The sequence below is a fragment of the Pipistrellus hanaki genome (assembly GCF_964339955.1).
Source record: "Pipistrellus hanaki genome assembly, chromosome: 17".
Lineage (NCBI taxonomy): Eukaryota > Metazoa > Chordata > Mammalia > Chiroptera > Vespertilionidae > Pipistrellus > Pipistrellus hanaki.
The window spans coordinates 27,623,829-27,637,496 of NC_140519.1; the positions used below are offsets into that span (position 1 = coordinate 27,623,829).

Genomic DNA, 13,668 nt, shown 5'->3' on the forward strand with positions numbered 1-13,668 from the left:
CCTGGGCTGCTTCTTGGAGCCATTGACTACACGTCCCAGGGTCTTGAGAAAACATATTTTCAAAGATTGAGAATCATGAGACCATGACATGGTTTTTTTCTTCTCATTTCAATTTTGCAACCAGAACCGAAAGACCTTCCTATTGTCTTCTGATTCAGGGAATGCCAGCTTCCCTTTTCCAGCCACTCTTCTTCAAGGCCGTCTTTTACCAGTTCTCTTTTTTCTCTTTCAGGTGCCTGGGGAGAATGAGAAACAGTGGAAGCCAGCCCTGGTTGTGCTGACTGACAAGGACCTTTTAATCTACGACAGCATGCCCCGGAGGAAGGAAGCCTGGTTGAGCCCGGTCCACATGCATCCTCTTCTTGCCACCAGGTAGCCATGGCTTTGTGGTGGGTGTGACGTGTCTGTGGTTTGAAACTGCTTTAATCAACTGAAATTATTTCAATATCCTACATTACCGCTTACTGTTGCCATGGGAGCTGAGAGCTCCTCCAGAATATAGCCACCTGTTTTTATCCAGATTATCAATAATGGCCAATCAGGGCCAACACAGAGACAAAGAACAAACTGCTCATCCATAGTAAAGGAGCAGTGATGCCTATGAGATGGTCCCAGTCTAGTCACCTTCCTGGCCCTCCATCCCATCCCCTTTGAGATGAAATATGCACATTCTATATAATAAAAGGCTAATATGCAAATTGTCTCCTGGGGAGTTCTACCAACTGGCAGTTTGACCACTCACTATGACATGCATTGACCACCAGGGGATGGCACAGAATGAAGGAAGGCCTCGGCTGGCAGACAAAATGCCCCGATTGGTCCTGATTGCTGGCCAGGTCTAGGGACCCTACCTGTGCACGAGTTTTGTGCACTGAGCTTCTAGTGTATTTATAATTTGAAGTTCAAATAGTAAGAATTATCAAGCAAGTATCTTCCCTTGGTAGCACAAAGAGTGGCACCACTGTGCTCTTTAAAGTTTGTTTAGCACAAGACTCCATAACAAACTCTTCCTCAGTTGTATGATGATTCCTGTGGAAGTGGGGCTGCCAGGAGCTGTCTGGTCCTTAGGAACTTCAGTGCACATTGATTGTTCATGTGACAGTATCCTAATGCATTGTATGCTCAACCCATCTCTGAAAGCTTATATACTGAGCTCAAGAGCACATCAAACCTGAGTCTTGCCTTCGAGTAGCTGACAACTCCCATACCTGGCTTCTATTGCCAGCACTTGCTGTATGTGCTTTATGACAATGGGCATGGTTTTCACTGCTTCTACACCCCTGTTTCTTTACCCAGAAGCTAGGAATGCTAGCATATTGTTTGTGGCCTCCCCGGCATTATGCCTAGCAGTATTGGACCCTTAAATGTCTGTTGAATGAGTTACTGAACAATGTGGGACAAACCCTGCAAGGGAATTTGGCCCTACAGACAGAGCACAGTGGACTGAGGTGTTGGGGCATCTGTCCTGAGCAAAAATATAGAATGGGTTCTCCATTTTGGAAGGATTGAGGTACCAAATAGTAAAGGCCCAGGTGTAGGGAAGAGAATCAGGCCCAGTGGCAGAGCCAGAAGCTAACATGAAGTTGGAACAGTGGTAGTGAATACAGACAAAACTCCTTAAAATTCCACATCTGCTCATGGCTGATTGCAGAGATCAGCAACGGTGACCTGAGGATGGCAATTACTGGCCCCAGATATAAATGGAGGAAGCCTTCAGGGTCTAGGAACCAGGCCTAGAGCTTTCAGAAAATAATAAATAAAATAGTAATTACATTATTGAGTTTTCTAAGCTTCAGAATCTTTGGCAGGATACCTAATAAATGTTTACAACAAAACCTCAATAATCAGAATCCAAACATCCTCAAATGTCCATACAAGGATTCAGGCTCTGTCTTAGGGTCCATTCAAATTCCTCCCAGCCACCATTATTTTTGGTGATTTGCACTCCAGTTCCCATCCATGGGCCCTGGTATTCAGATTCTGAGACTCTTAGAACCAAAACCAAAGAAAGATCAGACCACGGTCAAGGTATTCCAGTTATTAAGGAGAGAAATTGGACTCCTGCCTCTTGGAATGATTTTTAGGAACTGAAGTTTAAAAGAAGGCAGAGTTTCTGGATAACTGTCAGGCAGCTTGAAAAGAAGATTTATCCCAGGACACTGCTTCCTCCTCCCAGTCTCTGAGCATTCTGACTAATGGAATTTTAAGGAGTTTCAGCTTTATTCACTCAGGATCCCAAAACTTCAGTTCCTCCACTACAGTAGCCACATTTCAAGGACTCAGCAGTTTTGGCTAAAGGCTACCAGTCTAGACAGCACAGATCAGAACATTTCCGTTATCACAGAAAGTTCTGTTGGACAGTGCTGCCCCAGAGTAGAATTGAGTACCTCCCAGTTTGTTCTGATTATTGCAAGTGGCTGGACTGGGCTTACGTGCTCCCACAGCTGTCCGTCAACAGCCCAGGATGTCATCTCAGAAGCTCATCAGTGGCCCGCAGCAGTCCTGAAGAAGGTCACGGATGTGAACCCTTCAAAGCAGTTTCCAGAAAGGGGGATGGAAGCAGAGACACAGTAAATGACATCTGAAGAGGTATTGGGTGGGAGGCACCAAATATACCTGCTCCAGGCTCCACACCATAGGGATGCCAGGTCTAGACTGTGAACGAAGCACCTGAGTAGCCTAGAACCATAAGCCTGCATCCAATATGGAACAGAGAATGGAACTCCTTCTGTGAAAATGATGCTCATTTAGAAAAATAGGTGCAAGCATAAAAAAAAAAAAAAATCGGTGTCCACTGTCTAAACATAAAACAGATATGAAGGTAACACTTCACCTCCCAACTTACTGCCCTTTCCAAAATGATCCAGCCTGACCTCTGACCTACAAAAGAAAGATGTGTTATTAGATGAGTATAATAGCCTTATGAGAGGTGGTAAAATTAGGCCCATAACCATGACCCTGATTTCCAGTTATAGCCTGCGAGGCAGAGTCTGTCCAGATTTTAGGACGGAAGGCTAGTTTTACTTCATCCCCTCAAGCTAGTAGGTAATTTGCTGCCTGGTCCCAAGCAGCAGCCTGGAAAAGAAAGAGCTGGAGTTTCCATCTGTTTTCCTCCCACCAGGAGGATACTGACCACTCCACCTCCGTCTTTCAGAGAGCTCATCTGTCAAATGCGCTCTGTGAATGCCTTTGTCTCCCAAGCCCAGGGATGATACACTTTTGTGGAAATGGATTGTTTAACCGACCTTTCAGCCTATGCATCAGCCACCCTGGTTTGCATATGCATTGGTCATGGTCCGTTTCTTTCCACATCTCTGGGGCTGTGCCTAGGAAAAGACTTTGGAAATGCAAAGAAGCAACTAGGAAAAGGACCCCTCACTTCCCCGAGTAGTCATGCTGGGAAGATGTACCCTCTTGTAGCTTTGGACTGGGCATGTGAATGAGATGCCATGGAGCAGGGATCACCCCAGCTGGAGATTGAAACTACCCTATCCTTGCAGATAAAGCCAGCTCTTTAAGGGAGGAGGCTGGGGTGGAGCTGTTCATTTCTGCCAGAAGTGGTAGAAATCAAAGGAAAACTCTGGTGCCTTCCATTTCTGAGGTCACTCCAAATCCTTTCATTGGCTGCTTCCCGAGCCATGTATTTAAGTTCATCAAGTGACTCCTTCCTTTACCTCCCATTGGTTCTGTACAGTCTCATGTGAAACTGTGCTTTATATTAGAGCTAATGAGCATACAGCCTATCTAGTGGCATTACTTGTCTTTGAGTGCATTTTTCTAAAGAAGGGGAGTTCTGTCTTTTTTAAAAAAAAAGTCTTTCTAAAATCTTTCATTGAGGTATAATTTATAATAGTAATGTATACACATCTTAAATATATAGCTTAATTTTTACTAATAGTTATAAGACCTCTTCTAAAATTGTGTTAGAGGGTGTCTACTGATTCTTCATCCTGGGTGACATTATCCAGGCTATGGGAGTACCATTTGCAAATAAAGTTCTCACTTAATGTAGTTAGTAGGTTATAAGAAACTGTGAGTTAACTCAATTTTACTGTAGGTTAATTGATTTAAACAAGAGTTAAGTTCCTACAGCATACTAGTATTTCTGTATTAGGGTATGGGAAAATTGCTACTCATTATTACATCATTTTATTTAAAGTTACAATTTCCTAGAACTTATTGACAGTGTTAAGTGAGTACTTATTATAGACCATGTGGTAAAGAACCAGTGGTTGACCTTTGTGAAGGAAGATTAGGTCAAGGCCAAGTGCTTTATGTGGATTCTATCTGAGTTTGCAAATTGTGTCCAGTTTAAGAATGTCCTGGCTGCTTATTAAAGATTCCTGTCCTGGGGACCCTACCCTGGAGATTCCAGCTCAGCAGGTCAGATTGGGGGTCAGGAATCTGTTTTCAACAAGCATTGGGCAAATGTCCTCAGGTTCCCCACATCTAACCATCACAAGCCTTTGAAGTTTAGGTTTTGTTCCTATTTCACAGACAAGCAAACCAAGGAACAAAGAGGGGATGTAACTTATGCATAGTCATACAGCCAGGAAGAGTCCACCTTCTTAACCACTGATCCAGGGCAGCTGCTTAACCACACGGAACCATGGGTTTCTTATTTGTAAAGTGGAGCTCATGATACCCCTTTCACAGAGTCATGCTCTTGTTCCCTGGAGTTTTGAATATCCTGAGTGTATCAAGTGAACATTGCCTTGGCTCTCCTGACATCTTAAATCATCACATCTACTGCAAAGTGATTATGAAATTAAAATATTGTGCATTAGCCAGCTCTGGCTGCCCCAACAAATACCATAGATTGGGTGGATTAAGCAACAGATAATTATTTTCTCACAATTCTGGAAGCAGAAGGTTGAGGGCCAGGTGCTGGCATGGTTGGTTTCCAGTGAGACCTCTCGTCTTGGTTCCTAAAGATGGTGGTCTTCTCCTTGAGTGTTCTCATGGCCTCTTTGAGCACATTTGGGGAGAGATCTCTCTGGTGTCTCTTCTTATAAGGATACTAATTTCACTGAGCAGGGCCCCTCCCTCATCACCTCATGATTGGCCCTATCTCTAAATATAGTTTCATTGAGGGTTAAGGCTCCAACATAGAATTGAAGGGAGGTGATGGGTAGAATTCAATCCATAACAATGACGTAAGCACAGCCTTATTGAGCATAATGCCTGGCACACAGCAGGTCTGAGCATCTGGTAAGTCGCTTGCCTTCTCTTCAGCCCTGCTGGGAAGCATCATTCCGAATGTTAGAGACAGTCTTTTCCCTTGCCCAAGAAGAACTGGCTGGGACTATGGCCAGTAAGAAACAGGTTGCTTCTAAAATTGAGTTACTCCCTCAGGCAGTTCAGAGTTGATTTGTATATTTGTTTAGATTTTTGTTGTTTGTTTGTTGTTTTTGTTTTGTTTTGTTTTTTTGTTTTTTAGGTCCAGGCACATCTAATTTATATTTTCCTGGGAGATAAAAATTTGATTGCATTTCATATCTGTGGTCCCAGACATGCTCACATGTTCTTGGCATTGACCACCATGCACAGACATTGACAAGCAGACACCTCTCCCACTGGCAAACTTCAACAGTGTGCCTCTGTGTGTTATCGGTGCAATTTATAGCAGTGCACTCAGGAAGTTTGCAAAGATGGTGTAATTTTAGCTGTTCTCATCCCTCAGCTTTTTATGAGTCCTTGGGAAAACATTTTTTGCTTAGCCAAAGCTTATTTGATGTTGCTGAACATTAAAAAACAAAACAAAAAACTCTTGCCCATATGGAGTTAAGGGTGTTGGTTTTTTGTCACTGTTGTCATAATTGGCACGTGAGATTGGTCTACAGAGAGCAAAGATTAAGGTCAGAATATTTCTGGAATTCTAGATAAGGTTTAGCCCAGAAATTTTGCACATCAAGTTTATTGGCGAAAGTTTCAGAAGTACAGAGCTTGTAAAAAGAGGGAGGTTTGTCTGAGTCCAGTTCTCTGACTGTTGGCCTGAGAAGGATTTGGAGTAGTTGAAAAGGTGAACCGATGAATGTGCACTTCTTTCATTTTTTAAAAAAATATTTTTTTATTGATTTCAGAGAGGAAGGGAGAGATTTAGAAACATTGATGATGAGAATCATTGATCATGAGAATCATTAATGGGCTGCCTCCTGCACACCCCACATTGGGGACCACACCCATGACCATGCCCTCCTTGCTCAGATGTGGTTGCTCAACCACTAGCCACACTGGCCTGGCTGTACTTCTCTCATTTGACACCACTTGGGACCCAAAGGCACTGAGTGTTTCTACTAAACTTGTAGCACAGCAATTTTCAACGGGGGTGATATAATAATTTTTAAAGCATGCAATACCTGACTACTTAGTCAGGGGCACTGACCTCTTTTCCCTTAGATTGTCAAATAAACAAAAAATGACAACAACCAACACAATAGCGGTCTAGTATGAATGAATCACAATTAACCCTATATTTTTGTTGGATCGGCAAAAATGTATATTTTTGGTGTGCTGCAGAATTTTAGTAATTAGTTCATTTGTGCCATGAGATGAAAAAAGATTGAAAATAGCTGTTGTAGCGTAATCATTGGTGCCTAAGGAACTAACCTGTTTCTAAGTGCTAAAAGTAGATGCTGCCTCAGGCCAGTCTCAGAAATGTTAGGAATGCTTTCCACAGGGAAAGTCTGGCCAATTGCACTTGTCAAATATTTATATTATAATCCGCCTATGGTTTTCACACTAAGCCTGGGAGGCCTCCTGACGCATAGGAAATGTGGGCATTATCCATGGGCATTCCCATAGGGTAACGCAAAAGGATCTAACTGCCCAAGACTCTACACTCTGTCAGACTGAAAAGTATGGGGTTTGCCTACACATTTGTCCATCCCATGTGTCCCCATATGTCTGGTGCTCCCTCTTCAATTTAGGAGCACCTCAATGTTGATGAAAATGAGTAGAGTGCTGAGATCCATGGCCTTTGGCATCAGACAAACCAGGAGTTGAATACTGAGACCTCTACTTGCAATGTGATGTTGGGAGAAATATCAATTTCTCTGAATTCAAGCCTCATCATGAAGGGGGCAGTAATGTCTTCTACTGCACACTGTTATTGATAGGATTAAGTGAGAAAATGTATGTAAATTCTTAGCTTAGGACTGAGACATAATAAGTGATTGATAAAGGTTAGCAATTGTTAAGATTGAAGAAAATAATTGAAATTAATTTATGAATGACTGATAAGTCATTGGACATATTTGATCCTATGTATAATACTGCATTTATCAGGGACTCATAGTGTCTTAAAGACATCTTCTATAAATAATAAAAGGGTAATATGCTAATTAGACCAGACATCTTTCCAGATGTGATGAAGCCAGGACAGGAGGGAAGCCCAGGCCCCCAGTGCCTGCGGGTGGCTGGAGGGAAGCCAGCCTGGGTCCTGGGTGCCAGAGGGAAGTCGGTGCTGGCAGTCAGGGGTAGGAAGGTCTACTCTTGCATGAATTGTGCATGGATGGTTTAAACCTTTGGATGATGAGGTCTTCATTACACTGTCTCACTTCACTTGCCCTCCTACCTGTAGTTTGTAGTTGACAAGCTGGAATGTGGTCCCTTTTCCTGGAATGATGAAAAGATATAGGCTTTGTAGTTATGTGGATCTGGGTTCAAATTCTGGACACTTACTATGTGATCCTGGGCAGCTACTTAACCACATAGAACCATGGATTTCTTGTTTATCAAGTGGAGCTCATGATACCCTTTCAAAGAGTCAATGTAAAGGATAGTGTATCAGTGCAACCTTCCACCTCATAGCTATCTACTTTTCTCTCTCCATTTTACTACTGGCAGCTGGCCATGAACAGTCATGAGACCATGAAGAATGTAAGGAGAAAACATCTCTGGAAACTCACCTAGATAACACCACTAAGTAGTCAAAACTTGGCTTCCATCTCTTTTGCTGCTGATTCTCCTACATTAAGTTGGTCTTTGCTTATAGTCAGTATCCCTCAATAATAAAAACGTTTTCAGAAATGGGACCTTGTCTAACTCTTTCACCACATGTAAATGAAAGAAGTTTAGAAGGTAGAAATAATTGTTCAGCCATTCTTGGCTGAGGGGGGTTGGTGCCTAGGCGGCCCTCCTACCAAACAGTTGGGGCAGTGATTCTTTCCCCATCACGTCTTTGCCTTGAGTCTAATAGGGGAGGCACTGGCCACTGGTTGAGAGTATTAGAGAGCATTATACCAGTGGGTTTTCCTTTTTTTTTTTTTTGTGGCATCTGCTGGGAAATGTTAATTACAGCAATTAAGTAAAATGAGGATATAGTACTGCTTAGCAACCCAGTTACCTAATATGTAATTTTACTAATTTGGCCGAATCTGTGTGCTGCAATTGTTTTTGTTTTAATTAAGGATATTGATGGTAATGTTATCATGTGGAACATTTTAGGCAACATTCCCTAACACCTATCCAGAATTAAGTTAGTATATCAGCATACCTGGTAAGGCAGGTCTTTTAGTTTTTGTTTTCATCAAAACCAGTCAGACAAAGGGGCATATCTGAAGAGCCAGAAACAATCTGTGGCCTAATATCAGTTATTGATAAAGACTTAAATCATCACATCTATTGCATGTGGTGGGCCTTCTGTAGGAATGAATATCCCTACTGCCCCCAAATCTTGGACAAAGAGTTTGATTCGAAAGTATGCTTAACCTTATGAATCCACCACTCTGGGCATTTGAAGTAGTGTTAAGACATTTCACCCTTTCTTTGTATCCTTTTTAGAGAGCCATTTCATTTATATGCAGTTCTTTAAATAGATATTAGATTCATGCTGATCATGAATTTGAAATCTTAATAATTTATACCTTTTTTTCTCTCAGACCAAAAAGGGTAACTCTCACTCCCTAAATAACCAAGTCTCTATAAAAAACACCAGTTGTGAAAGATGGAAAGAAGAACCAGGTTGAAAAAAGAAACAGGAAATGAATGTTAAGCACATCTCCTAGAACACTTTCAAAAATCACTTTTTTTGCAGAACTGAATTAATCTCAAAACTAACATTTGGGGTACATAAACCCACATACTTTGGACTTAGCATTAGCACTCTTTTGTATGGTTCAGGGACTGAGGGTGGGAGAGAAGTCATAATATCTCATAGTAGCCATCAATCACAGACTCCATGGAAAATAGCCCTCTTTGTAGTCTAGCTGTTTATTTGGTCATTCATTTAACAAATATTTACGGAGTGCCTGCCATGTGCCTGGAATTATTCTAGGTGCGAGGCATACAGCAGGGAATAATCAAATAAAAATTATTGACCAGATTGAAACAGTGATAATAATGGCTATTACTATATATTCTCTACCAGGCTCCACTTTCTAATATTACGTGGTCCTCTTTATTTGTTCACTTATGCACACTCCTAGCTAAACAAAAATGTAAAATCATGCTAGCGTTTGTGATGTTGCTTTCAACCATGGCTTTCATCCTGGAAACGTGTATCTGAATTTTGCCACAAGAGGATGAAGCATGTCCTTGGGCTTCTCAAGCAGCTTCAGATAAAACTTAGAAATTGGGTGTGAATTGTAGCATGAACGTCTGTCCCAGGGTGCCAGTATTTTTTCTGGCTGGGTAAGAAAGTTATCTTCCCTTGGGAGGCAGCATTTTCATGGCTGCTGTAGTTTAGTTCGTGCTACAGATAAGAGACACATGGTTATATTTTTAAGGATACACAAATAGCTTGAAATGTAAAATAATTGAAAGATAAATAATCACTATTTCTGACCCCTTCCTCAGACTATAGATCAGGAAAGACCTTTGAGAAGAATCTGGGAAGGAAAATAAAGAGGCTGTTACTGGCAGAATGGGAAAACTTCAGGCAGACGGATTCTGTCCTTAGCCCTACTTTCTCAAATGCCTAAATGATGACTTTTAACATTTTAATATCCCGCTGACATTTACTAGGTAGTGTCCAGTATTTGGCTACTGTAATGTGTTCCCAAGTATGGTCTATTACAAATGAAGAGTCTATTAGGAGGCCTTTCACCAACCCCACATTTTCAAAGCATTTCAAAATAGGTCAATTGTGTGTGTGTGTGTGTGTGTGTGTGTGTGTGTGTGTGCGCTTTCCTTTGCAACCTTACACTCACATTTTCAAAACGTTTTGAAAAACTTGCATTCAGGTAGTTAGTCACCAACATGAATTGGACACCTAACATGTGTCGGGTAGGATGCTGGACACCACAGACTCAAGGAGAGATGGAACAAGACTTTCACTCTGCAGGACATCAAGATCTGGTGAGGGAGATGAGGTGCCAGTCTTACAGCAGTGAGGTAAATGGATTGAAACAATGTGCAGGAGTCCAGAGAAGAGGCATCTTACCTTGAGGAGATCATGCTATAGTTGGTCTTGACGGCGGTGCTGTCAACAGTAACTTTGTTATCTCCAACATCTCCTTACCCAGGAGCTGTCAACTTCCACATATGAGCCACGGGGCTTACAGAGTAGGTGTTCAAGAACACCTGCTGGCTGCCAGCTTGGACAGTCTCATCTTAGATCTCACAAATCAAATCATGTGCTCCAAGTCAGGTTCTTCCTGAATGGGACAGGGTCTAGGGATGGCTTTGATCACACTGTGGACTCTCAAGGTGAGAACTGTCCCTTCCATCCCTGGATGTCACTGACCAGCCTATGCTCAAACACCTCCACAGGTACTGCAGGCATTTATGCTTGCCCCTTCCTCCTTCTCATTTCCCACACAGAGTCTTCTCTTTTCCAGATAGAATGTCTCCAAATTATGCTCTTTCTGAAGGAGTTTTGTGTACTATGCTATTCTGATCAGTCTTCAACATCATGATATTGGGATGGAATTACATTTCAGTATCACTGGTTTCCTTTGTGACTCATTTATTTTTTGAATTTACACACATTATTCAGAATTGGGGTCTATGGGTTTCATTATACTGCCAAAGAGACTGATAGAACAAAAAGAATGGTAGTCCATGGCCTGCTCAGCATAGAACACAGGAACATCACCCTGTTTCATTCTACTCATGTGAATCAGTGTTGGTTGTTAGTAACTTTGGGTTGAATCAACCATCAACTAAATTTTCCATGGTACTTTGATATCATGTCTCCCTTCTTCTAGTTTTGTTGTTGTTTCTGGCTTACCCTCAGTGTTTAACAATCTTATATCCTTAACTCATGTTGCTTCTTATTACTAGTTCTGGATCTTCCACTTAGTTGATGTCCATGTGTTTTACAACTTCATACATCATTGATAGAAATGTTAAACAGGGTAGGTCTGAGGCCACAGCTCTGCCTCCATTCTTAATTAAATGGACTCCTAATAGCTTGTGGCCACTTAATAAAGTACTAATCTGACTGATAAGCTGTGAAACAAGCACTTATTTCTTTTAAAGTGCAAATGAGTATCCAAGGAAACTTTGTTAATACCTTTTTTTGGAATGTTCACTTCCTCTATCACTTTTCCAGTAATCTTGTTTCTGAATGAAATAGTTGAATATAAGAAAGCTACATACTGTATTTTCCGGAGTATAAGACAACTTTTGAAACGAAAAAAGTCAACCGAAAATCGGGGGTTGTCTTATACGCCAAGTATATCCCGAAAAAGTCTTGATATGCCGCTAAACGAATTTTCCAACTCGATCCCAAAAATCGTCTGGATATGCTGCTAAACGAATTTTCCAACTCGATCCCGCACCAATCACTGCAAGGCTGCTCGGACCGCCTCTCTAACTCAGCCAATCCAAGCAGGCTTTTTATGCATGCAAATTATACATGTTCTGTACCGGAAGCTACACTGAGTTCTAGTAAAAAGCCTGCTCAGATTGGCCAGAGTCAGAGAGGCGGTCTATTATAACCTTTGAACCTTTGCTTGTTGTGATTGGCTCACCGTGGTACATACAGTTGCAGCACAGGAACGTTCTGTGTAGCCAAAGCTGCTGTATCAGGACACATACAGTGAGTTAAAAGGTACCGTAAAAGAACATTCTGTGTGTAGGTGAAGCTACAGTTCTGTATAACCCTGGCCTAAAAGATTAGTGGGTGTACAACAAATGGCTGGTAGAAAAGAACCCATCATGGCTCCAGCAAGAAGAAGGAAATTTGAAGCCAGTTTCAAACTGAAAGTTGTAAACTTTGCCAAGGAACACAATAACTGTGCTCCGGCAAGATAATATGGAGTAACAGAAAAGATGGTCCGAGACTGGAAAGCAAATGAAGATGCATTAAAGCAGGGGTCCTCGAACTTTTTAAAGTGGGGGCCAGATCACGGTCCCTCAGAGAGCTGGAGGGCCGGAATATATGAACTACTAATTCCTACTATAACACCTTGGCTGCGCTCACTGCCCAAAAAACCTGGCGGGCAGGATCAGACTCCTCTGCGGGCCGCATGTGGCCCGCGGGCCGTAGTTTGAAGACCCCTGCATTAAAGAGTATGCCAAGGAGTAAGTGTGCATTAAGAAGAGGCACCCCTTATTGGCCAGAACTTGAAAAGCATGTAGCAGACATGGTTCTTGAGCATCGTCAAAATAGTTATATAATGACACGAAACAAAATACGTATGTTTGCACTTCAGTGGGCCAAATCTAACCCAGATAGCAGCAAAGGATTTAAGGCCACTGTATCCTGGAGTACTAGGTTCTTGGAAAGGCACAATCTGGTACTGAAGCAAAAGAACAAAATTGCACAAAAATACCTGCAGATCTTGACGGCAAAGTAAATCTTTTCCATCAATATGTAATACAACAGAGCAAGAAACATGGCTATGCTTTAAGTCAGATCAGAAATATGGATGAAACTCCTATGAATTTCGATATGGTTGGAAATAAAACTGTTAATCCAAAAGGTGCAAAAACAGTGTTAATTAAAACAACAGGACAAGAGAAGTCCAGTTTTACAGTGGTACTAGCATGTACAGCTGATGGTGCCAAACTAAGACCAATGATTATTTTTAAAAGAAAAACAATGCTGAAAATCAAGTTCCCTGTTGGTTTTTGTACATGTGAATGAAAAAGGATGGATGGATGAAGAAGGGGTAAAGCTATGGCTTGATAATGTATGGAGTAGGCGACCAGGTGGACTTCGTCAAGAACGTAGCCTACTGGTATGGGATATGTTCAGGGCTCATTTAACTACCAGCACAGATGCGGCAGTTATTCCTATAGGATTGACATCATTGGTACAGCCACTGGATGTGTGCCTAAACAAGCCATTTAAAGATCACATTAGAGAACAGTGGAATGAGTGGATGGTTAGTGGCGAAAAGTTATTCACAAAAGGAGGAAACATGCGTGCGCCACAATTGGATGTTTTGTGTAACTTTGTCATAAAACCTGGAATGATATTACTGAAGAAACAGTAATCAGGTCTTTCAAGAAGTGTGGCATATCAAATTCTTTGGACGGTATGGAGGATGACTTCTTGTGGCAAGATGAAGGGGAAGCTGAAGCTGAAGCCACACCATCTGATTCGGAATTTGATCCATATGATGACTGTCTTACAAATGTACCACAAGAGGACATTGATGAACTTATGATGTCAGAAGAAGAACATAATGAAGATTTTGAAGGATTTTAAGCTCACAATGCTCCTCTGCCTAGAAAATCCTCTTATCATCCCAGTCAGTCACAAACAAGCATTTT

The 13,668-nt window shown here is 41.7% G+C and overlaps 1 protein-coding gene across 1 annotated transcript in view; it reads left to right on the plus strand.

The window, feature by feature from the left end:
* Positions 1-13,668, plus strand: part of SNTB1 (syntrophin beta 1) — a 187,964-nt gene that overhangs the window by 156,590 nt on the left and 17,706 nt on the right. The window contains exon 4 of the mRNA XM_084864974.1: positions 233-372. Within this exon, the coding sequence (XP_084721100.1) occupies positions 233-372 (140 nt within the window). The remainder of the gene's footprint in view (positions 1-232; positions 373-13,668) is intronic.